Below are 27,732 nucleotides of genomic sequence, written 5' to 3'. Positions count from 1 at the left end.
ATATGATAATTAAATTGCTAGGATGCGTCGTCCGAATAGATATCGGTTCCTCATTTGTATAAAGAATAATTATTAATACAATCAAATAAAAAAGACAACACTTTCCTACGGTTTTCTTTATTAAACTTTTGTTTTTAATTTAGATAATTATATAATAGCCTTAAATACATAAATATGGATGATTTGTTTTTTATTCAACAGGTACATGCAAAATGAAAACTCTACTCCTTGAGAGTTGCCAACTATAATAATGGTATGTGTGTATAAAATAAAATATTTATGTAACAAATAAAATAATACTATGTAAAATTATGAAAACGCGCACTGATATTCAATTGCTTAATTGCTGAACTCGATTTCCATATCAACGAATGAGGTGAGAGAGCAAAAGGTGACTTCCAGTGTGCGTTACGGAGCTACCAATACTCGAAATTAACAGCTACACGAAGCTCGGTTTTAACGCAATTAGTCGTATGATAGAACGTCGCAGCTTAAATACTGATGATTCAAATCAAGAAATTATGGAAAATTTGCGAAATCACTAACAAAATGTATTAATATGGTGACGATGATGCGCTACGCCACACCTCAGTCGGTCACCTCGCGCCAATGGACAATGGCACGTTGCGAATCGGGCGCTTTGCCAAAGGGTACAGTGCCATCGTTGTACACATATTGATTGACCTGGTAGTCCAGCAATGTTTTATACTGATAGACATCGTTGCCCAATTGCTGAAGGAGTGAAGAAGAAAGAAATGCAGACCGTTAATGTAACTTATCTTGGAATTGTACTGAAAACAAGGAAGGTTTCTATTAACTAACTTAACTTACCTGCGTTAAGGGACTCGTATTGGTTGTTAAGATGCCAGCGAAGTGCTTCTCTCTAGCAACGCGCAGCACCTCATTTTCCATGAAATGCATGCAGGCAATATTCTCTTGTGGATTTAAATCGGAGCTGGTGCCCATCATGAATGAGTGCAGTATTTGGTTGAGTCCTTTCGGCAGTTGATTGTCCCTTTGTTTCGAAAAATTAAATTTTTCAAAATATATTTATAAAAAATCGAACATCAATATCAACATTTACGAATTTTAGAATTTCAAAAGTAAGGAGTGAAAATTATTATTTTTTCTAAAAAGATCAGCTGATTTTTACTGCGCTTTCATATTGGTTTACCCATTACCGCATAGCACTTACCGTATAGGACCTTCAACGAATTCCAAAAACTCGAAAACAATAATCAATTTCGATTTAACCTCAACTTCTGGCTCAGCGCGTGCGTCAAAATTCAACGCAGTACCAATGATACGATCCGTGCGCTTATCACGCACCACCAAACTTAGGTTCTTTTCCACCAATGCGTCCCATATATCCTATTAAATAGATAAATTATTAAACAATCTTAACGAAGTGAAGAAGCGGCCAATGAAGGCCGCTGAAAGTCTTACATTGATTAGATCACTGTAATCGTTTGGAAAAATGTCAGGTTTTAGCCATTGCTCTAGATCCGCCTTACCATAGAAGCTGTCGACGATGATTCTATGTAAAATAATAGACAAAAGCATTTAAGCACACTCGATCTTGACCAACAATTTCGCATTACTTACTCAACTACATCCTGCTTATGCGCATGGCTAAGCGGTTCAGCGATCATGTTGAGATGTGGTGCAGCATTCGACCAGTCCTCGATCATTGCATTCGAATTGCGGTTATGTGCCATTTTCTCCAATATTTCACCCAAATCTTTAGCCGCAATAAACTCGGATATGCCAACATTGTAGCCCTTCTCACGCAGCAACGTAACTGTATAAATGGAATTCAATGAGTTTCCGCCCAACTCATAAAAGTTGCTGCGCAGCGATAGAGTAGTGCGTGTTGAGCGGCCAATCACACCACCCACAGTCTCAAAAAGATCCCTGGCTATATGCTGGACATCTTCGGGCACGTGCGTATAGTCGTAGTCCAGTACAATGCTGGAGTCACCTTCGTTATTATTTGCCGTCTCGTAAGTTTTTAGTAGTGCCTGCCGATCTACTTTACCGTTAACAAGGTAGGGCACCTTGTCGATTAGAACCACTTGTGGAGTCATATACTCAGCAAGTTTGTCCCTCAATTTCGCTTCAATTTGCATTTCGCTCAGTAGTGGTGAATCGTCGCGTAATTTTACGAAAGCCAGAATTGCCTGATCAATTTTGCCAGCATGATAGCACAATACGATCGCTTTATCGACGAATGGTAATTCTGAAACGTTCTTCTCAACTTCGGCAAGATCAACACGATGACCACGAATTTTTATTTGCGAGTCAGTGCGTCCTTCGTACATTACATTGCCGTCACGCAAAGAGCCGTAATCACCGGTGCGATAGAGGCGTGAGTATTCTGCGTAAAGAAAAGATATATTGGTATTTTTTATGCGTGTTTGAGTTACGTTGGACTTACTAAATTCCACAGCCAAGGGGTTTTCCACGAACTTTTCTGGATCTCTACCGTTTACATAACCTTCGGCTAGATTTAGACCCGAAACGAAAATTTCACCAATTTCTCCTTGTTTGACTGGTCGGAAATCGCCGTCAAGTAAATATATCACAGTGTTTGAAAGTGGAATACCTGTGAAGATATAATTACATACATAAATGAGTCATTAGAAGTGCTTTTTAAATATCATTATTAGAGCTCGGTGAGAAAATTCACTTACCAATCGGCACATGATCGAAGTAGCTTAATTGCTTTTTGCTTTCACAAGCAAAATAAGTGACATCGCCCATCACTTCGGTGGATCCATAAAAATTGTAAAGCGTATGTATGCCTTCGGAAAAATAGTCGAAGAAACTCGCAGCCAAAGTTACTGGTAATGGTTCACCGGAACAAACCCAAATCTTCAAATTATACAGTAGACGATCGCGCTGCAACATTTGACATTTAGTATTGCCATCATTCAACTTCAAAAACATCAAAATCGAACGTAAAAGTGTCGGCACCAAAACTAAACGACGTATTTTGTATTTCTCCAGCAAATCCACCAAACGCTCCGGATCTTTAGTTATCGACTTTGGCACAACCAAAATAGAAAGACCACACATCAGCGGTCCCCACAATTCCGACACCGAATCAACAAAGGTGAGTGCGGTCTTGAAAACGCTCACGGACTCAGTAGGCGCATAGGGAAATGTATGCCATTGCCATTGCAAACGGTTCAAGATTATCTCGTGTGGTAGACGCACACCCTTGGGTACGCCAGTGCTGCCCGATGTGTAAAGCACAATTGCCAAATTATTAGTACCGTCGGCTAGCATTTCGGCCGGCATTAAATTAGCGTTACTCAATTCGGCCGAACGATGGAAAAGCTCAGAGCTGCTGATGGTCGGTGTACCGTTAAAGCGTTGACGGTCGATATTGTCATCGCATAGCACTATAACGGGACGTGATTCCTGCAATATGTGTTGTATGCGATTGTTCGGAAAGGTTGGATCTATTGGTAGATAAGAAGCACCGGCTTTCCAAATCGAGAGCAGTGTATTGACAAGCACATCGGACGGCTCCATGCATACCGCCACAATGTAATCACCATCGGTGTTAGGCTGCAGGCAATTACGTTTTATATCAGCTACTAGCAGACGTGCACATTGGTTAGCGCGCTGATTTAACTGCTTGTAGGTGCATTGTGTGGACTCGGAGGCAATGGAGTCCCCATTGTTGTGTGTTATTAGTGCGTTCTTGTGTGAGTGATGCAGCAGATTGGCTTCGAAAATGCGATGCAATGGACGCGGTGTAATGTCCTGTTGCTGGCCTTTCACAATTGACAATTTCGGTATGGATCCCATTATAAAGACTACAAATATTTGAAGTAGAAAAGAAATAAATTAATGTTTTTGTTCATAACCTAAAATTTCTCATACTTTTAAATACTTAGAAATTAATTAAGATGTTAGTAGTACATAAGATTTCAAAACGGGAGCATACTCTTGTAGAAGCTCCAGAGGTGATTTAGTGACTGATGCCCAGAGCATACTAAAATTATGGAAAGAACACTTCTGCAACCTGCTGAATGGTGAAAGTATAACGCCAGGAGAAAGCGAATGCGATTCCCTAATCGATGGCGATGGAGCAGACGTTCCATTGCCCGACCAAGAAGAAGTTCGAATAGCAACTACCCGTCGGAAGAACAACAAAGCGGCGGGGGCTGATGGATTGCCGACCGAGCTATTCACACAGGTCGGCGAAGAACTGATAAGGAGCATACATCAGCTTCTTTGTAGAATATGGTCGGATGAAAGCATGCCCAACGATTGAAATTTAAGTGTGCTCTGCCCAATCCACAAAAAGGGAGAGCCCACAATCTACGCCAACTACCGTGGGATAAGCCTCCTCAACATCGCGTATAAGGTTCTATCGAGCGTATTGTGTGAAAGATTAAAGCCCACCGTCAACAATCTGATTGGTCCTTATCAGTGTGGCTTTTGACCTGGCAAATCAACAACTGACCAGATATTCACGATGTGCTAAATCTTGAAAAAGGCTCGTGAAAAGAGAATCGACACTCATCACCTCTTTGTCGATTTCAAAGCTGCCTTTGACAGCACGAAGAGGAGCTGCCTTTATGCCGCGATGTTTAAATTTGGTATCCCCGCAAAACTAATACGGCTGTAAGCTCCGTTGAGCAACATCAAAAGCTCCGTCGGGATCGGGAAGGACCTCTCCGAGCCGTGCTATACCAAAAGAGGTTTCAGACAAGACGACTCCTTCTCGTGTGACCTCTTCAACCTACTTTTGGAGAAAATAATTCGAGCTGCAGAACTAAACCGAGAAGGTGCAATCTTCTATAAGAGTGTACATGATATTGATATCATTGGCCTTAACAACCACGCCGTTAGTTCTGCAAATGGGTCTGGTGGTGATCGAGGGCAAGATGAAATATCTCTTGTCATCAAACAAGCAGTCGTCGCACTCGCGACTTGGCTGTCACGTCACTGTTGACAGTCATAACTTCTAAGTTGTAGATCATTTTATCTATCTTGGAACTACCATTAACAGCAACAACAATGTCAGTCTCGAAATCCAACGCAGAATAACTCTTGCCACCAGGTGCTGCTTTGGACTAAGTAGGCACTTGACGAGGAAAGGCCCGGCTTCACTTAAAATTTCCAATTGCCGCCACGTTGCGAAAAGAATAGAAAATAATAGAAATTATATGAGGTTTCCACCGCAACCTAGTGTCTATTATGCCATCCTCTCCATCACATGAATTTCCAAATCCCCAGCTCTCTGACGAAAGGGCATCAACACTTTTTATTGAAAAAGTAGTTATTTTATATTTTTTTTCAAATCTGCGCAGAAATCTTACCATAACAAGCGGAAACAAGAATACTATAAATATTGAAGCAATAAATGCCATAATACAGTCATTAGCAGAGCATTATTACTAATGCAATATTTCTTGGTTTTACAAGTACTAATTAAATAGCACTTATTAAATATTAAAGATATTATATAAGAATGCTCAGATATGTACTTGTACAGGTATATGAATACATATCTACCATACATATGCATATGCATACTACGAAGTTGTCGCTTTGAATATTAAAAAATGTTGCGTATACGACTGGTAGGACGAATGCGAATCTGATGCAACACCATACTTGGAGTCTCGTTGGCTGTCACTAAACACAAACGTGATAAAAAGCTTAACTAACGCATAAGTAGTTGTTTTATTTTATTTCATTTAATATATTCAACAAATAATTTATAGTAAAATATTTTATTCGAACATATGTCTCAACTAAATGTAGTTAGTAGCAATTACGATATGTATAGTATGAGAGTATATTGACATACATAGTGCCTGTAAGTACACGCTGTGAGTAGGTGAAGTAGTGGGTATGCACACAGGTGTATGCATATATGTATGTGTGCATGCATTAGAATTACATGTAATAAAAGTGGCTGGCTTGTTAATCAAGATATAGTTAATGAGTTGTCAGACTTTTCTAATTTGTATATATCGAAAGGAGACAATTAAAAGATTATGGAATCAATTTTTAACATATGCTAAGTTATTTAATATCCATACATATATACATGTATATAAACTATTTACAGCTATATCTATAACTATAACTACAAATTTATTTTTATGTGTTCGCTCGCGACAAACATTTCGACCATAAACATGTTTATTATTCAACTCGATTGATATGCATATTGCATGTTCGTACATACATATGCATAATATTACTTAGTGCTCTTAATATATTAATGTTGTACTTGTGTGTTTTTGTTTTAAGAATTTCTAATAAGCTTGAAACCACAAGACTTTCATAATTGACATAACTTAGAATGGTTAGAAGGACTACCGTCAAGGTTGTGATCATGTTGATTATTATTATGAGATTCATTCCGCAAAAAATGAAGGAGAAGGCAAAATAAACGAGACGCTTTCTACTTTGAGTGCATAAATCTACATATTAATATTGGTGGTGTAAAGTATAGTTTTATTAAGAGTCAATCTAATGGCAGGAACTAAATGCAAATAACCTTCGTCGAATGTTTTTTGTAAGCTGGTTATTATTATATATTTATATATATTTATATTTGTAAGCGGTAATCAAATTTTTGTATTTTTATTAGTACGCATACTAAATTGAGGTAACCTTGAAGTTCAAAAAATAAAATATAAAAAAATAATAATATGCGTAAGTTAGTTATTACAGAGCAAATATACGAGCACGTAGATATATAGGTTATATATATAACATATATATATATATACATATATATAACAGTAAATGCATTTGATCAAAATTTAAAATAAAGGTCATCAAAACTAGTATTCTAATAATTTCAATAGTCTAACCTTTAATATATATAATATTACAATTTATTAAGTTAATTATAATCCTCTTAAATTCTAGATTACTTTTAATGAATATGATTGATATGAAAATTTAGAAATGTGGCATAGGCATGCGCACTAACAACTTTTGGCTATTTTGATAATAAAACATATAATTGCCGTTTAATCTCTATATGAATATGTCGGAAGCAATCAACGAAGCAAATCAACTTTCACAAGCTTTATAAAAAATGCAATAAGTTAATATAAACAATTTTATATTGAATAATTATATAAAAGCCTACATACATTTTAATGCTTGCGATTATGAGTGCGAGATGTGAGCTGATATTAAAGATCTAATAATTGTTTATTCATAACTGTTTGGTTTAAACAAAAACTAACTTTAAAGGAGCTGTTAAAGAGTAAATATTGAATATAATAATCGCCGTTTGTTGAATAAATTTATTCATTGCTTAATTGTTTATATTTTTAAATGCAATATATTAATAATATTGAATGAGAAAATAGAGTTATTAAAGTAGAAAATAAATTCTGTTAAAAACGGTGATCCATTTCGATGTTTATTATCATTCGAAAGAACATTCTTTGGCATTAATTTTTTGAAAATTATCTCTTTTAAATATTTGCCACGGCTACGTCTCACATGGTCTATTCATGGACTTCAAATTTCGATGACTAGTTCGAGAATTTCGATTGGTAACTGCCGAATGACATGCGTGATGCTTTCCTTCAAAGCTTTAATCGAAGCGGGATTGTCCGCATAGGCTTTAGACTTTACATATTCCCACAGGAAAATAGTCTAACGGTGTGATATTACACGATCTTGATGGCCAAAGCGGCCCAAAATGTGAAACTATCTGCTCACCGAAGTGTTCTCTCAATAAATTCAGTGATTTATGCGATGTGTGGAAAGTGACGCCAACTTGTTGAAACTAAATGTTGCCGAGATCATGAGCTTGAATTATATAAGAAATATGGATCGATGATTCCACCGGGCTATAAACCACACAAAACCGTAATTTTTCTGGATGAAATGTCAGCTCTTGAATCTCTTCAGTTTGCTCTTTGTCCTAAATCCGGCAATTTTGTTTGTTTACATACACATTGAGTCATAAATGGGCCTCATCGCTGAGAAAAATTTGTCTCGAAAACGTCGGATCTTCTTGGAATTTTTCAAGAGCGAAGCGATTTCGCTTTGAAAGTCGAGCGATTTCAATTCTTAAGGTCTGGAAGCAAAATGCGCAAGTCGTTCTATACGTTAGTCCGAGTTGATGCGAACGGCGCCGAATCGACTCTCCACGGTCTTCGTGCACACGCTCAACTACAGCTGCTGTATTTTCTTCACTGCGCCCTGGACATGGTCTATTCGGTCGAATATTATCCAAAACAGAATGCTGGGTCACAAGATGGGTGATGGGGTTGTGAATAGTACGTTCAATAGGCCGATTATGTACAAGACTGGAAACTATAAGTTGAGCGAAGCGTGCGAAAAACATCTGTCTGCCTCTATTTCACATGTTTTCGTCATTATAGCTGTCCTATGGTCAATTCTTCTCTACTGGAGAATGAAAGCGTTGCGTTGAACTCTTTTTCTCAGTCGCTTTGCCAATTCGGCCGAGTTCACTAAAAAGGTCCGATTGATTGAAATCAGTTCTTTTCACGTATATGTAGTTGAGAGCGTAAAATAAATTATTGCCAAGTGTTTCGAAACGCCTTCAAAATAAATATAAAGTTATGAACACTGTTGTTTCAAACGGACGTGTTCCATTGGCAGGAAACATCAAATCAGCAGAAACTTTTCGACATGAAAATTGTTCTTAGGCATACATATACGGGTATATACATATATGTAAGTATATAGCTAATGTATAGTATATCTTAAACAATAGGTTAAATTAAATCGGCACTATTTTCATACTCTTGCAACCTGTTGCTACAGAGTAGAATAGTTAATTAATAAATTTTTCTTTTGTCATGAATATCTAAGCTGGGCATCAACCTTCGGTTTATGTAGTATTTCCTTACAACTACAAATATTCATACTCCAAAGCTTAAGCATAGGTAACTAGATGTGCTTAATACTAAGTTAGCGTCAGTAGTCGTACAACAATGCAACTCTAATTTATTTAATTAATGGTTTAAACGGATGTGCAGCCTTGAGTTAACTTAAATTTTATGCGATTAAAATGTATAGTCTTCACTTCCTGTCCATCAGGCTAATAGACAGCTGCCATAGTTACATTGTACATCAAACACTTTGATTTTATGACGTTTTGAGGGAATCATTAAGCGTAGGTTCGCCACTGCATACATATTTATATATAAACGATAAATATATATGATATAAATAACAAGGGTTTGACGCACGCATCCTTGACAGCTCCGTATTTATACTAAGGTTTATAATTCGGTACGGGGTGTACTGAAAATTCTGTTGAAACTAAAAGTTCTTAAGCCAATCAACTATGAACGAATGGCCTTGAGTCTAGTAAATTATTTTATAATTAAAATGTAATTACTTGTCCAACTAAAGGAGACTGATAGTAGCAGTTTTTATTATTTAAATGAAATTTAATGGCGCCGGCTGAGATTTTCGATTCTACAGTGCTACGTCTATAAAAATCGTTTAGCATTTAGCAATGTCCACATTTGTATAGGTATATACTCATATGCACATATATACATATGTACGAATATCTGTTTTTATTATTATTTAATTATGGAATTTCACACGTTCCGCACGGTCTCAGTTCATTGCTCCACAGCTGTCGGCTAGAAAAGACCAATCATCTCATTGTTGGGGAAGTTAATTCGCAATCCAACGTTAAGCTGCATAATTACGACAACATGCAGGCGCTTATTATATATTTCATATAAACATTAGACATAGTATATTATTTAATGGGATAAATATATAAGTATAAAAGCTTAGCACAAAGTATACCAGTTCCAATGAAGTGTGAATATGCCAACAAAGACAATGTGCCAGCGAATTGTGATTTATTTGAAATAGTCCGATATGCGCATGTCTAAATGTCTTAACGGTCATAGGTACGTATGTACTTGTATGTATATGTACATATATACCATATATCCATGCATGTGAATTTTAAATGCTGGTTCTAATAAACATATATACATCTGTGCATAAATGCTGGGTTTCCTCTTGGCCTAACTTGATTGTGATCGACTTCAAAGGTCAATTAAAAGCGTATTTATTATATACATTTTATACCTTTTTATTTTCTTTATTTGCATAAAAGGTAGTTATCTATAATATTGTTTGTTATGACAACGCCGCTGACCTTCTTACCATACTTATGCTTAAGCTTGCAATTTAGAATGGGCTTTAAAAATTATAAGTCATTTATACATATGTACATATATAGCAACAAATTTATTTTTCTGTGTATGTGTTTACTTTAAATATACAATGACACGGGGAACAAAGACATTTTATTCGCTTGCTTAATTATTGTCAAAATCTGACTGGTCGCTGTGGTTTTGTGCTTTATTTATGTAGGTGCGCGTATCTACTGAACTATATCGGATATAGCGCAAACAAAATTTATTTGATATGCCCAAGTTCTTAAGCTTACATTCATACATACACATATGCGAGTTGATAGCAAATTTAAAATTCAAAAGTTATACCTATAAACGAGGTAAGAGGCGAGAAGCGGGGTACTTAAGCGAGTTCAATTTCGACCAAAATGAAGTGAAATAAAAGAAGAAGAGTGTTGAGTTGTCGACTAGGTAAATATGTTGTATGAGCAACTGAGTGTTATGTACTAAAAATACATACACATATATAGGTTTATTTTTTTTTTTATAAAATATTTTTGATATTACTTCGATGAAGATTAGTTGCGCAGAGTCCAACTTCAAATGATCACTATTAAAAAGCTTGTGTTCTTTCTTTATTAAACAGTTAATTTAAAATTAGTGCATGATATTTAAACTTCAACTACTATTTTCGTAGAAGTTTCGGTTGATTACTGATATATTCTTTGATACATATGACATCTAGGCATCTTTCGTGCAGATTGCTAAGAGACATAACTCGATTATTGTTCCATTGATCCAATAATCCGAACATGCGTCACAAAGGTACTTCTTTTGTATGTCTTTTTCAGTATACGTACATATGTATGTATGTCATTTATTTGAAGTGCAAACAACAGTACCTTTTATTTCACTCAAATATGTCAAACATTGTACCTTATAAATTGATTACTTAAAACTGAAATTCACCGCATTTAGGTGGAAGTCTATTGCAAACATTTTCTAGTTGAGTGACCAAGTGGTTTGGACGATTTGAAAGTGGTGATTTTGGCTTAGGGCTTTCTCAGTTTTGAGATATCGAGCTGAAATTTTCGTCCTTATTTTATCACGAAGCTGCTCATTTGTCGGACGTATGAATTTTGTGGTTGTTATACACATATACAAAAATATACCTATATATTTATATGTATACATATGTATATAAAGTTGAGTTTGTTACAACAAACCCAAAGCACTAAACAAAAGCGATACCAGTGCCTACCAAATAAATTAACAAATTGGCATTTAGATAGGAAATCAGCAAAAAACAAAAAAAAGAACGTGAGCGGCGTCTTAAGCGTGAAATTTTCCATTGCTAAACGATAAGTTCAGGCGCATGCGTGCCAATGCTGTTCATTGCATTTTGGCATGCACATTCATGTGCCGCTGCATGCCCTGTGTGAAAACCAGCGGCTCTATTACTACCAAGTAGTAGTGGGTTGGAATTCTTCTAAATAATGTATGGATATGTAAATAATCTCACGACACTGAATTCTCATTGGCTGCACTTGCATTACGAAACACCGCTACCACTGCATGACTCGATGCAGATACCGTTATAAATTTAAATGTACTTTTGGTTAGCCCTGTGTAATATTTATGGGTTATACATGCATACATACATGTGCATACTCGTATAAATATATATTATACATAATCGTATATAAAGGAAGTTAACACTGGTGCACAACGATCGTCACAAGAGCGCTGGGTTTTCAAGCTTCAATGTACTGTAATAACATACATTGGTATACATACATATATATATAAGTATCTTAAAATAACATTCTGTTCATATAATTATAAAAGTGTTGAGTTTGCGCAAATTTTACGTCAAACCATAAAAATATTATTCTTGGCAGCGTTCAAGTGCATTACATAACGGTTGAACTCCGATGAATGGAGTATGGCGTAACACTACATACATGTGTATGTGTGCACAATTGAATTTTTATTCTTTTACGAATTTTGAAGCTTTGCTGCTAACTATTAATGAACGTCTAAGCAATTGTTAATCCACAAGTTATCTGTAAACACACTTATTAACACGCATTCTATATAAATATATTTATATGTACGAATCCATACTGTGTATGTATTCTATGTAATTATATAATTTTTTTTTTTGTGGAAACTGCCGTTCGAATTTCGTGGCTAAACTTGAATGTAACGTTATTAAAAACAAAAACAAAAAACTGCAAACTGAAAAAGGGCAACAAATTGCATTCTGCGGTGTTCGCCGTTCATTGTTCACTGCTTCTGATGATGAGGTGAAATCTTGTCATTGAGTTGAGCTGCAACCGTAAAACCAGCGGCTCTTGCTGTCAGTAGTTACAGCGTGTCTGTTATTAAATTATGCATACACCAAGTACTGAGTGAAACAAATAAGCGCAAACACATATGCACACATACATTTTTAACGCTCTTACAATTATAGATGGCGGTTTTACGTGCCCGTAACCATAATTCAAGGTCAATTTGATTTTTCACCAATTGGTCAGCGCGCCGTATGGCGCCTTTTTATTATTTCTGCTTTAAATGCATTTGCTTCTAAATTTTTTTTTTTGTTTTTTTTTCAGTTTTTATTGACGCTTCTATTTTCATTGATGCATACTTAATTTTCTGCCTAAGTGCATAACTCGCTACATACTATACACATCGGTAATGGTTTATTAACACTGTTATGGACGATAATTACTTTAGTGTCTTGTGTGCTCAGCTGAGCAGTGGGATGTTAAACTCTAATGTTTTATGATTACATTCTGCCAGCACGAATACGAGCTTTGCAGGGTTACACAATCAAGCCAAGTACATCATTTACAGCACTTAAATTTGAATTCCGACATACTTGGAACGTTGCATAGATTTTTAAAATTACTATGGAGTAATAAACAAATGATAAATTCTTAATCACGACACCTAACTAGTCGTAGGTTGACACAGGTCTAGCAGATTTTTTTAGAAAACAGCAAGAAAACTTGTAAATCGATTGATCAGAGTTATAAAAAAAAGGTAATTACATTTGAAAAAAGAAAAAAATTACCAAGATATAAAAAAATTAGAAAAGCCGCTATCTTCGGTTGCAGCTGTAATACCTTTCACAGGTGCATTTCATATGACCATTATATGTATAACTAAATGTGAAAACGTAACAGACTAACGCTTTGCATCGAACAGAAAACGCTTTGCTAGTTCTTTCTAGTCGTGCTGCTTTATATAACCAACATTTAAGTCAAATAACCTTACTTAATAAATATAATAATATAGGAAAAAGATTTTAATCTCGATTCCGATCGCTGAGTTTGTATGACAGTTCTATGCCATAGTAGCCGATCTAAACAATAACTTCGGAGATTATAGTGAATTATCTTGGACAATAGTTCATGCCAAACCGTGAAGATATCTTGCCAAATTAAAAAAGTTTTCCATATAAGGGCTTGATTTTGATCGATCAGTTTGTATGGCAGCTATAGCCAATAGTGGTCTGATATCAGCGGTTCCGACAAATAATCATCTTCTTGCGCAGATAAGTACGTTTGCAAAATATTAGATCAGTGCCTCAAAAACTGACAGACTATGTTGCGCATAAACATACAGATAGACAGAGAGACATAAAAGTGAATCACATATATGTATATAATATATGACGTTTACTTCTGGGTGTTACAAAGTTCGTTGCAAACTAACCCCCTTTTCATGGTATAATTACATATATCAATTTGGCAAAAATGTACCGGGATACTAAAATAATACTAAAAATTAAATACAATGAAAAAGTAGTACTAAATTCGAAATACCCAACCCTCGTCCAGTTCACCCTTTTAGTCACTACCATGCGCATTTTAAAAACCGTTAATTAAGTAGCTTGGGAAATCTGTGAAAAAGGTGTTCATCATACGCCCCGGCATTTCAACGCACATGTTCTGGCATAAGCAAACAGCGATAATAATGACGCTGACAAACTGACGGTCACATCATTTAAAACAACCTACAAAAAACTCTCAAACAACGTGCATACCAATAAAAAGGCAAAACAATGGAGAAGACAACACAAAAGAAGAAACAAGTGCTTCCGAATTGCCAGCATTCAAAGGCTGCACGACACAATTCATATTTCCTACAAGCGAAGCTGTTGTGTAGTTGTTTGTGCGTTGCGCTATTCTCGTTGACTAACAGCTGTGCCGTTACACACACACACACATACGCACAACTAATATTGTCATTCAAATTCACTTATCCAGCTGTGCTTAAATGTAATACGTTTTGATATGTTTAATTTGGTTAAGCGAACATAATTTGTTATGAGCGAATGCAGTCGTGCACACGAGTGGCGTTGCTGCGCTGGCAAATGTGTGTCGGTATTCATTGAAATAATAGTTGTAAAAATCGAAAATGTCATAGTTGTACAAATTTATTATTGAAGTTCGAAAATTCCAACTATTGTCATATTGTTTACATAAATTATAGAAATTCTGCGTACTTTACAAATGAAATATACAAGTATATATATCTTTGAAATTGTTTTTTTTTTTTTCTAAGAAAACAATTTTACACTTTTACAGTGCAAACTGGAATTATAGAGAAGCGTTATTCATAAAAAAATTCTTTATCACACCAGTGAAAACTATTCACACTCACGGTTCTAAGTCAGTTTTTGGTAATATGTACACAACTGCTGCAACAACGTGATTAGATCGAAATTGTACTACAGACTCTGTTTCATTTGTATTGCTTTCTCTAAAAATTACATAAAATTAACTGATTTTTTAATATACAGATTTTTTTTTCTACGAAGAGGAAGTATTGAAAGCCTGAACCCCATGTCGGTGTGGAATTTTAATGGGACCGCCGTCAAATATTCCGTCGGAAGAATGGTTTAGCAATGCTTATACTTGACACCAGGGTTATATACAGTTAGAATTTTCAATAAATCTTTTTTTATTTTATTTTCTTAATGTAGTACAAAAAGTTCTTTCGTATTTTGTCAATAGATGTCGTTGCACTCGTATATCTCTAGTGCTACCAATCAAATTGTGTCATATGAAGAGGTGAGATTTTAAGCTTCATTAAACCAAAAAAATAAAATTCGGTTAAGTTGACTCCGTTCAAAATTGAGTGAAAATAATGAAGAAATTCGTTATATTCTGAAATTTTTGTACAAAAAAAAAAAAATCCGACGCAAGCCACCAATGAAATTTGTGAAGCTTACGGAGACAATGCTGTATCAGTTCGTATAGCACAACAATGGTCCGCTCGCTTCCGTTCTGGAAATTTCGATTTACACTGATGGAATAATATCTCTAGCGGAAAAATGGCAAAAGGGGTCGACAAAATTGGTACATATTTGTTTATTTATTTATTATTATAAATATAAAACAAAAAAATAAGTAATACACACAGTAAATTTCATATCGTTCCGATGAATATTTTCGAAGTTATACCCAAATTTTAAAGGCGTTTTAGAGCGCTTGGAAGTGTATTCCAAACTTTAAACGCGTTTTTCTCAAAATGGTGTTTTAAAACCGGTGACCAACATTACTCGAGAACAGCCAAACCGATTAAACCCAAATTTTAACACGAGCTTCTTAAATATATTTTTTTAATAAATAATCGAAAATTTCTTCTCACCGATAAATATTTTTTTATAATTTTGTTCGAAAATGAATTCTTTTTTTGAGAAATTGCCATTTTCTTCAAAAATTTTCTTTTCTTATTTCTTCCATTACTTAATTATTAGACTATGCATAACTTTAACGAAATCTGTATGGTTTTTTAATTTCAAAGGATCCAGCTCAGAGATAAAGTGGTCACCGCAACATGTCTTTTTTGAGAGAAGCTTCCGGAGATCAGTTTTAGTTCCTTTCCAAATAAATATTTTTATTAATACTAAGTCTTAAAATACAGTTAAAAGATATCACATTATGTGTACACATTTTTGTATCAATAAGTTTAAAAGTTTTCTCAAAAAAAATTCTGGAAAATTCGCTCACAAATTTTTTAAAAAGTCTCAGCAATAAATTATTTTTAAATCGATATATTATTTATTTTAACATTCACAATTAAAACTTTTTAAAGAATATTATTTCGATAATTTTCCAAAAGTAACCACACATTGATAACAATAACACAAAATAATACTAGCTACAGTGTATAACAGTTTTGAATAACAGAATATAGCTCAAATTAGAACTTTTCGGCCAGTGATCGATATTTTTAATTTCGAAAGTAAATTATAAAAAAAAACGTTTAAATAAAGCAACGCCAGAAAACAATAACATAACCTTGAATATGTAAGAATAGTGCTATTCGTTGAACAGAATTCGACTAATAGGTCACGTATGACTTGAGAATGATTTTGTGAAAGGACAATTTGGTTCTTAATAAAGAAATAAACACATATATGATTACATATACATTAACAATGTTAGTGCAAATGTATCTGTTTAGTAATTGTTCGGTTTACTGTTCACTTAAACATCATAAAATTTGTTTATTTGTCAATATGTATATGCATATGTAGAGGCAATTAAGTATATATGTATGTATATAATCATTCAAGTAATCTTCAAATACATACTTTTAGCGTGTAGCTAGTGTTCTTTTGAGCGCTAGTTGCTAGTTACTTTTTTGCCATAAAAATAGTAGATTAAAAAACGAAATATCTTTCTACAATACTGCAACACTTTCTGCTATATTCATACATACATATACATATATACATACACGTCCTTATATTCCTATAATCTTCACACAAAAATTCAATTATCTAAAAATAACTGAAACTATTTATCTTCCTTTCCATTTGCAGATCACTTCTAGACATTTTAGTTCTTGTTTTTTGTAAATACACACATTCACACAAATCAATCTTTGCAACTTTATTCACATAAAATACAACTACATACACATATACAAGTGCACTTTTAATTATGCTGTAAACACATTTGAAAGATAATAATCGTAACAATAACAACAACAGTCGCAATAACAGTTAGAATGCCGCGGTTATGGCGTTTTCAAGCAAAAAAAAATGGTAGAAAAATAAAATTGCATATTCATAGGTAAATGTCAGCACTGGGCGTACCCGTACACTAAACTTAATACTACATATGTTACGACGCATTCATATGCATGTGCATAACTACATACCTGTATTTACATATTGATATCTATGCCGCCCCGAAATAGTGCGAACATGTTAATAGACACTGATGTGAGCGGCCAATCAAGTTGGGGTGATTTAAGCGTTGTACATATGACGTGAAGTCATTAAGTGTTAATGCACAGATGCATAGGTGGGAAAGCGTACACGCATACATATCTAAGTATATGCATGCTTATTATTTCTAATATGGGTCTATAGGGTGTTTCAATGGGTTTGCAAAAAGTTTTATAACCAATTTAATTCTTTATATATAAGGTTTTTTATTAATTTCACTAAATTATTGTCTCAAACGCCGAAATTTAATGGTGATAGATTTTTTTTAGAAAATACCATCTAATCAAATTTGACAAGGACTAACGAAAAAAGCTACATTTTCACATAGTTAATAAAATTTTTTATTATAAACTTCAAAAAAGGTTCCTAAGCCAAGATAAGCATGTCGGCGCTTATTACCATTTATCACACACTTCTTTTAAAACTAAGATAGCCTACGGAAAAATTGTTTTTTTTCGATTTAGGCTCACTTTTGGTCCACCATTCACTAGAAAATGTCAAAATAGTGAAATGGATTGTTTAATAAAATCAACTATGCTAGAGTAGAAAAATGCATGAACTGTGTAAAATATTTATACTAAACTATTTTCAAATAAATATAAAAAACTTAAGAATGCCTACGAAATATCCGCCAGATTTGCATATACGCACATGCTTATGCCTTCAGATTTTTGCCAAGTTCTAGACATAACAAAGCTTCCATCACATCGAATTTTTTCTGCCATATGTATGTAAGCGCTGGTATGTAGAAACCCCTCTACTTGGCAAAGTGTTGCAATCTGTAATAATTTTTATTTTGGCCTGCCGATAAAACTGTTCACTACAGTTATGTGGCACTTTCAGTACTGAAAGGTGTTAAGCTGACATTTTAATTTTCACCTTCATTAAAGCATAAATATTGCCAATCAATCAAATCATTAAGTTACTACAATTTTATGACCAAATGCGATGTAAATCAAATAAGTGCGAATAAGGTAAGCTGTAGCTAATTGATTTCGACTTTTTGATTATTGCTGCCGTTGTTTGTGTAGCTTGTTGCTGTATTTAAAAAAAAAAACGTATATATCACTTAAATTATTTATGCCGCTATTCAATAAATAAGCAAAAAGCTAATCATAAATTGTCCATGTTTAAAGAATAATTCAGTTTTTACTATTTTTTCAATAAAAGGAATTTGAAATATGTTTTCGGAAATTTATGTAATGTAGACCAGGGTTTATAATTTTAGAAACCAAAACAAAAAATTTGGATGAAACTCATTGGGAAAGGAAGAGAATATAACAAAAATTAAAGGAAAAATAATTAAAATTCTTGGGAACTGAAGTCAGGAGGTGGAAGGCAGTTACAGCTGTTAGTTCGATAACAGGTGGATCAATTATTAAAAACAACTTTCATTAGAATGTACATATGTATATATAGTATAAATTTTTAAACCATCAGAAATTAGAAATTTGAATGAAGCAGATTCTCACCGATGTTTTTTAAGTGTAATGTTTTTTTTGACTTAAGAATTTTCAATTGAAAATGAAGATGTGTTCGGGTCATAAAGGGGTTCGTTTACACCAAATTTCGTGAAAGAAAATATATTGTAAAATAAAAAAATAAAAACTTGGTTCTTTTAATTTTTCATTTTGAAGTCATGTGAACTGTTCACACTAATGTTGTAGATCCGTTTATTATACGTACTTGCAACTTTGTTATTTAACTTGTAGTTTTGCCAAAAATCGAGTTAAGCCGTGTTTTGATAAAACTCAACCACTTTTCTACCTACCACTTCCCGACCACATATCGGGCGATAAAATCGGCTAAATTACTTTATCTTTAATTTTTGGCCTTTTCCATTGGGTTTCATATCACCATCATCTTTTGTCACTTTTTACCATTTCTAAAGGCTTTTGTCTACAAGGTGCGTTCCAAAGTAAACAGGACTTTTTGAATCTAGCGCTCCCTGGTGGCGCCATCTATATGTCGACTGGTGCGTTAGAATCTGTTATCTTTGTCGATTGTCCAGTGAGAATTTCATCTATTGGAAGTGAAGTTATTGCGTTTTAAGTTCCAGTATGTTTGTGTTAGCGGTGCGAAAATGAACTTTGAACAAAGAGTCAACATTAAATTTTGTTTTAAAATTGGTTAAACTTTTACCAAAACGTTTCAATTGATGAAACAAGTTTATCGCGATGATTGCCTATCCCATAGCAGAGTGCACGAGTGGTTTCAACGTTTTCAAAGTGGTCGTGAGGACATAAATGACGATCAACATGTGGGCCAATCGAAATCCGTGATCACCGCAAACTCCATCGAAACTGTGCGTGAATTCATCAAAAATCAGCCGAAATCATCATTGAAATTCTTGGAAATGGAATTGAACATCTCCAAAACATCAATTTATCGCATTTTGACCGAACATTTGGGCTTACGAAAGGTGTGTGCATGGTTTGTTCCGCACAAATTGACTGAAGACCAAAAATTGCTCAGAATCCAACATACGAAGGACGGTTAATTGACCAAAAATCACATTTTAACTATTAACCACTCCCCGTGCCCACCTGATATTGCACCGTGCGATTTCGTCCTTTTCGGAAAAATACATTTGCCCATGGAAGGAAAGCGTTATGCCGACGTTGAGGCCATTCAAATGGCTTGCACCGGCATACTGGCGGCCATACCGGCCAACGAGCCAAAGCACTCGTTCGACATGCTTTTGGACCGTGCAAAAGGCTGTATTTTTTAGCTAATCATAAACAAAAAATCGGAATGGTTCCAATAGAGTATGCTTTGAAGTACCGTACCATTAACTTTTCATTTAAATCTGCTTTATTAAGTATGTAGAAAGTTGTTTACCTTTTTAACAAACAAGAATGTAGTCACTAAATTTTTTTTGTTCTGTACACAACATTATTGTTGTGAAATATAATAATATACGATCTAATGTACGATCGGGGGCAAAAATAGTAGAATTTGCTTTCAAAATTATGTTTTTAGTATCCTTGATAGTATTAGACATTTATATACATTCTTCAATTATAGCGAATATTTATGATAAAGATACAAGCATATTTTCTACATACATAGGCCTACATGACAAAAACCAGTGTTTTTAAGGGTCACCCTTGGTGTAAAATTATATATAAACTTTTTTTAATATTTCCATTCCATTCTCAGTTCAAACCAGTTTAATTAGTTTATCTTTAAACGCGACAAATGATCAGATCACTACAAATTGTTTTCTGTATATTCTGTACTTACATACATATATACAGGTATAGTTCTCCATACAATGAATTTTGGCAGAAACACTGGGTGTGCCACCTAATAGTTTGGTTTTATAACCCAGTTAGTAGAAACTTAATTTGCTGAAATTACATTATGCTAAAGTTAAATTGTAACTTTTATGACCAATTTTTTATTGCAATGGTTGCAGAGTTCGGCTATAAATATTCCCATTTAATCATTGGTCTTTTATCCTCGCAACTCGGTTAAGTAACACAGGTAGATATTTATGTATGTATATGTAACTAACTGTTGATACTTATAACAGAGCAACCAAGCCCGTTCGTTGGAAAAGTAATGGTTTAAATCCGCACTGAATGCAATTAAGTACATATTTTAGCGTTTTTAAAGTCAGCTACTGGTCTCTTATGATAGCCCCACTCGTAATAGTAATCACTTAGAAATCTGTTGGTATCAGCACCTACGTGACTTAAGAGCTAATAAATATGAGCAACTCTTACGGGTACATTTGCTAAGGTAATATGTTTTTACAAACAACATATTAAATATGAGTGATTGCGTTTCTATTTTTAGAACCACCATTTTTGTATGAAAGAATGGTAAAATTTTTAAAAACAATTGGTACGTATGAATTTTCATGGCAATAAGGCTGCAAAAATTACACCTTATGTACCACATAAATAGGTTTGCTCTTATTTTACCGTAATTGCCCAAAATCGGTTGATTAGACTCAGACTTAAACAAACTCTCCACAAAGCTTGAGCGCCAGATCAGTTTTATAAGCAAACAAAATACAACAAATGTACCACTAAGCATAACTGTATGCTAAGAAGCAGTAACCCGTAACAGAATGTACATATTTACGTTCATATAATGTTTATACAATTACATTTAAAAACTTTACCGAAAACATTTTCAAGTAATTATATATCCAATCAAAATGTGGTCGTTATTAGAAAGTTCAAATATGTAATAACGCAAGGAATTCGTAAAATACTATGCTGGCTTGGCTTTGCATGTGTGTGTGCTTGCTACAACAGAATATTGCTGTGTGTTTACAGTTCGTTTCTTCATAAAAATTGTTGCGTATACGCCCCAGAACGCTTAAAAGCAATTACAGGCGTACATACATTTGTTGTTGAGTAGCTCATACCGAAAACTGTAAATGTTGTCAGCAATTATTTAATTAAATATATGTAAATATATCTTTTTAACACTATTATATTAAAAATAAATGTGTTTTTTTCTTAATCATTATTAATCGATTCAAAACGGACAAGTGGAGGTTGAACTGCCACCAGCTTAGTTACTTTATTGCTTATTTACAGCTGCTACTGAGCGAATTTTTAAATGTAATATAGATAAGTAAAAGTAGAACACATTTTTGGAATTCTCCAAATACTTGCTGTAGCACATAAATATATGCATAAAAAATTACTTGTAGATAGCCTCAATTAAATATGCTTTTTAATCAGAAAAATGCTTTACAATTTATGCATAAAATAAAAATGTTTAAAATATATTATTTTAATACTAATAATTAATGGTTTTAGTCTCAAAGCCAAAGTCGGCATAAATTTGCAAAAAAAAAAAAAAAAAGTTTGGTTGTTTTGCGTAAAACTGGCTGTGGCGAGCAAACACAGTTAACACAGGAGTTTACTATATACATACATACATAAGTTGGATAGAACTTATAGTTTTTTTTTATAATTTGCATTTATATTCAATGTTTATGTTTAATTTTTTATGTATAAATTCAAATTTTAATTTAGTGCATGCTGTTTTGGCAATATTAAAGAATTCTTCAATGACTTTGATGCCTTTAATTTTAGCGAACTTATAGAGAAAAGTAGAAATTATATAAAAAAAATATTTGTATATATGTATTTTTTATTGAGCGGTATTATGTTCTTATTGTTTTTTACGTATATATGTATATAATATTTTTTATTTCAAAGTTAATGACTTCAAAGAAGGAAATTTCTAAAAACTATTATATTATAATTAATTACTTTTAAAAAAATCAATTATTATATTCAAAAAAATTAAAAATCCGAAAACAAGATATTTTTTATTGAGCAGTATTATGTTTGTTTTTTAAGTGTCGAAAAGAGGCAATATTGCTGCTTTCCGGTTCAAATTAAACTATAAAATTATTTATTTTATTATTTTTAACTATATATATATATGTATCTTCAATAGTAGCTTTTCCATAAGTAAGTCAAAATAATACTCATCAAAAAATGTTTACATAATATTAATTTTTTAATAAAATGGGATTGTTTCGAATGTTTGTAATTTGGCGATTTTCAATTAATTTCAAATTTACTTTCATAAGTATATAAAATAAAATAATTATTATCACTTAGCTGTTGAGAAAATTTTTTTTATTATGAGTTAATTACTCAAAGAGGCATAAGAAAAAATTGAAATTCGAATGTTAAAGTTATTTATTCCAAACGATAGTATGAATTTACTTAATAAAATAACAAAACTTTAAATCTTTTGATTTACATTTTAGGCCTTTAGAAAATTAACGGATAACAATTTATTTGAAATGTATATAAGCTTTAAAAGGTATTTAAAAGTGATAAATTAACCAAATTATATGTTTTAATCAAAGAACACTAACCTACAGAAATACCAAAAATAAGCATGGATTTTTAAATTTTTGCATTACGAAGAACAAAAAATGTATGGAACCATTTTTATGGCCAAATTTATGCTTTACCAGTTACTGAAATAAAATAAAATATTTTTTTTTTTTTCAATTACTTTAATATTCATTTCATACATTTTTGGAAATAAAGCAAAAACATGTAAACGCAACTAGGGGTTTCATCTAATCTAATAAAGTTATAATTATAACAAAACGAAAACATACCGTTGAAAATTCTAATTGCGTAAGCTCATTTTTGTTTGTAATCCAACAATAATTTTTTGAAACAAATGTAAACATTTCTGATTTTACGATGACAAGTTGTGAGTCCTCTTAATATATTTTTATTAAAATAGTACATGACATATACAACACTACAAAATGCCTTAATGAAATTTTATGCTGGAAATTTGGGAAATATTCATTTATTTTAAAGTGTGCTAAAAATGGTTTTCACAAAACTTCCATAACACGCACTCCTGTAAAATAAATATAAATCTGGGTCGGCCAGGGGTGCCGATTAAACCAAACGAACTTCCTAACAAACCGCCTTTACTCCTACAACTGGGACTATTCATGAATGAATTACATCTGAGGCTGTCACTAAAATTCGAATCTGTGAATTTCTAGGGAGAATTGTTCGGTTAATATCATCTAGAAGGCGGAATCCATCTGCAGCTATTTCATTAGTTAGAACAATATATATGGATCGAATTCGAAAATTTTTGTTGTTCTGACAACGAGATAGTAGTAAATTTTTATATATTTATTTTTTATATATTTGCATTAGGATAGTAGAGAACAACTCAAAACTCACTCGCCCATCAATTGAGCGGTAGTGTATATTAGTTTTAGTAATAGCAATAAATCCGCAGTACTTGTAAGAAAAAAAAAAATATTGTTTCTGTAGATAATTTATTTTGTTTTTATTCTTTGTAAGTAAAAAAATATATAAAATGCTGGAATTAGAAAAATAATGTGGTTGGTGGTAAATGTTAATTTGGAAGTTATGGCATTGTATAAAAAAGTGTGCACTTTTCGGCAAAACAATTCTTCCCTTCCCAAAGAAATCTCTCACGAAAGTGTTATTTGATTCACGAAATATTTAGTTACTACCTAATCCCAAACTCAATTCTATTGAGTGTCTTTGTTTATATTTTCGATGCTATTATTGGCAAAATGGTACAAATAATGTTTGGGAATTTCAAAGCAAATGTCAGAATCCATTCGCAGTAGTCTGAGTGGTTTAGTTTTAAAGTTTTTCGATGGCGTTTTAAAAAACTTATTTATGCGATTAAAGTATTTGTAAAAGTAAAACGTTAGAAAAATGTTTCAAAAATATAGTTATGTGAGTGAATGTGAAAATATATTTAAAAAATAGGTACCGTTTTCCGAAAAATACTGTTTTCAGAATATTTTTATTAATATCAAAGGATAACACAATAAAATTGTTTAATAAATCATAAAATTTGTTTACTTTTTTCATATCAGCTTATTGGTTTATGTAAAAATTAATTAAATATTTTTTTTTTTATTTAAAAACCTTCTCATAGTGGAAATTTTTTATCCTTATGTAAGTTATTATTAGATCCACTCAATTTCGTTTCAAAAGATATCAAATTAATAACAGTTTAATGTCACGAAAAGTCACTTATTGGATAAATAGAGAATATGAAAAAACTCAATAACACTGAAACAATTAGATATAAATTGAAAAACCACACATATTGGCAACGGTAGAAGTAATTGTATAACACATAATTTTACATCAACGACTGAAGTTTTTACCCTTTTACAAAAAGTTAACGCGTAAAATTTTTAAAAATTTTCGAGAACGAAAATAAAATGCATTGTAAACTAAAAAAAAATTCTCACACTTCCGTCTTCACTACATCCATAAAAAAAATTAAAATTAAAAAATTATTTAAAAAATTGTAAATTTACATACTTTTACAATGCTTAATCCACTGACTGCCGATTCACTAAAAAAACTGTTATTTCCTCTTGTTGTTGTAAGTTTTCCTGTTTTATTACAGCGATGTATGTTTATTCCTTATTTGGTTCGCTCACTTTCACAATACACTTCAACAACTCGACGCAGTTATTTATTACTCAAACTCAATAATTATGTTTGTTCTTGCGAAATTTTTACACTTGCCCAACACACCAAATAGTTACAAGTTCAAGCTTGGAGTTTTTCCAAAAGTTTTCCGAACGTTACAAAGTCAGCGGCGCACAAATACTAATCAGAACATCGAACGCGAGTCAACTTTTATACGCGTCCAGCGCGACAATGGCCACAGCGGACACAGACACTGGCACAGAGACAGACGCGAACGCAGACGCTAGAATGCATAAGAGCCGTCAATTGTGAGCCAGCCAGCCAGCCAGCACCAGCAGCAGCCAACTACCGCCCGCCGCACAAATCCAACGAAAACCAAAAAAAAAAAAAAAACACTAAACTACAAAAAGAGCAACAGTCACAGCAGCAGCTGCAGAGGCAGCTCGTGAGGATGAAGAATGGATCGCCGAACAAAGCACAGCAGCAGCTGCTTCAGTAATTTGTGGGGCTCATGTGTATGTATGTGTGCCTGTGTGTGATCGCGAATCGTAAAGAAAAACAACGGACAAATCGTCAATCAACAAAATTTAGTTGCTGCTGGGAGCCATTGTGGCAGCAAGCGTTACTAAGAGAGCAAAACTAACACTTGCGTGGCTCTCAATTTACGAGCTGGTGCATTGTAGTTGTTGGTTGTTCTCTGAATATTATTTTATTTTATTTTTCAACAACCGCTTGCACAGCGCAACGCTTTAAAGCTGCGCTTACGGGCACTTCTTCGTCGTAAGCTGTTGTTGTTGTTGTTGTTTCAAGCATCAACATTAATTGTGGATTTCCTCTGTTGTGAGCAGGCGTTTACTCAATCCGTGACGTATGTACGTACGCAAACCCCACGAACATATGTACATACATACTTTAACCGTACATCGAAGTTCGGTAGGTGAGTAAGTCAGCACGAGGAGTTTCGCAGCAAAGCAGGTTTATACGCCAGCTACCACTTACGGGTGTAGGTACCGAATTAGCACCACACACTCGAATCGATTACTTGAACATTTGTCAGGGCAACATTGCGGTGCGTGGTGGCAGCAGCGCGCGAAAAGTGGGCATATTCGTTTCAACTTGTGCTGCGCTCTGAGTTCAAGTTTGTTTCGGAAATGTTTAAACAGGAAGCCTAACACACAACTCGTACAAATGCAACTACAAATGGCACATTTTTAAATGACTGGTTTTGTGGTTAATTTGTAACTGGCTCGCAAGAAGTTCGGCGCAATCAAAAGGTTAAAATAAGAATTTACAATAATGTGTGTAGGAATGTGTGCTTGTTGACATATAAATGTAAAAATACACTTACTACATATATGTGTATGAAATTATGTCTGTAAAAAACCACCTGACGACAGTCATTTTACGAGTGTTCGACGTCAAAAAGAGGCTTGTGTGTGACGATTATGGAGAACAGGCGACGCATGCATGTTAATTAAACTTTATATCTTTAATGATATTTATATATGTATATGGTATATAACGACATCAATAATATAAGCGCAAAACGTTTAATTGTGACCGCATTATATTCACACTTACAAACATCAATATCTATGCACTTTTACTGAGCATTATGTGCTCCATACGCACATACATACACTGATCGGCACCCATTATGGTCGCATTACCAGGGAATTCGAGCGAACTTATTATTTGTAATTGCTGTTAAAACTTAAACTAAAAACTTTGGAAATCCCAAGTGGCATTTCTTTGCAAATCGTTTTGATAGTGAGTATGTTCGCACGTACATGTATGTATGTATGCGTGAGTATGCATATTTGAAAAAACCACAAAAAAGCCGGGGAATCAATTCATAATAACATCATGATGACGCATATTTTTGTTGTTATTTAAATTAACTATTGATGGTTGAATACATTTTGCTTAGCTAGCCGTTTAGTATTATATCTAGATATATTTATATTTGTGGTAGTATACTACTTTCGTATACAATTTCATTTTGTTATCATGAATAACTTACGTAGCAGTTCTAAACCGTAAGACTTGAAATGTCTGAACATTTGAGTTTCTTCGGGAATTATTTTTATAGTAGCCATTAATTAGTATTGGTAACTGGTTACAAGTGAAGCTTACCTCAAGTTAGCTTTTGTTGAATTTGACACACCTTGGTGTTATTCTAACACTTCACCTCCTTCTCCCTCCTTGGTCTTTTTTTAATTACTCAGGTGATCAGACGAATGCTTAAAAAAGTCTGCACCTCGCGATATACTTAGTGATATTATTTCTCAATCAACTCAAGCATAGTATAGACAGAGAATACACAATGTATGTATGTATATAAAGTGTAGTCCGTTTCCAGGTTCCCTACTTTTTTAAACAA

General features: G+C 33.6%; 2 protein-coding genes across 2 annotated transcripts in view; one reads left to right on the top strand and one right to left on the bottom strand.

Annotated features, from left to right (window-relative positions):
- Nucleotides 1-86: 86 nt before the first annotated feature.
- Nucleotides 87-25,551, bottom strand: LOC126751656 (zwittermicin A synthase ZmaJ). The gene is made up of 8 exons (XM_050462086.1): nucleotides 25,236-25,551; nucleotides 2,694-3,827; nucleotides 2,438-2,605; nucleotides 1,606-2,377; nucleotides 1,447-1,537; nucleotides 1,196-1,371; nucleotides 832-1,015; nucleotides 87-732 (listed from the first exon to the last, which is right to left on the bottom strand). The coding sequence occupies exons 2-8, from the start codon at nucleotides 3,817-3,819 to the stop codon at nucleotides 589-591; spliced, it is 2,661 nt and encodes an 886-aa protein (XP_050318043.1). The 5' UTR covers nucleotides 3,820-3,827; nucleotides 25,236-25,551; the 3' UTR covers nucleotides 87-588.
- A 29-nt stretch (nucleotides 25,552-25,580) lies between these two features.
- The window catches only part of LOC126763714 (uncharacterized), a 78,772-nt gene continuing 76,620 nt past the window's right edge, over nucleotides 25,581-27,732 (top strand). Inside the window, 2 exon segments of the mRNA XM_050481496.1 lie at nucleotides 25,581-25,657; nucleotides 25,760-25,844. Of these exon segments, the coding sequence (XP_050337453.1) occupies nucleotides 25,581-25,657; nucleotides 25,760-25,844 (162 nt within the window).

The sequence above is a fragment of the Bactrocera neohumeralis genome, chromosome 2 (assembly GCF_024586455.1).
Source record: "Bactrocera neohumeralis isolate Rockhampton chromosome 2, APGP_CSIRO_Bneo_wtdbg2-racon-allhic-juicebox.fasta_v2, whole genome shotgun sequence".
NCBI classification, from domain to species: Eukaryota; Metazoa; Arthropoda; class Insecta; order Diptera; family Tephritidae; genus Bactrocera; species Bactrocera neohumeralis.
This window is presented reverse-complemented; position numbering and strand designations above follow the sequence as displayed.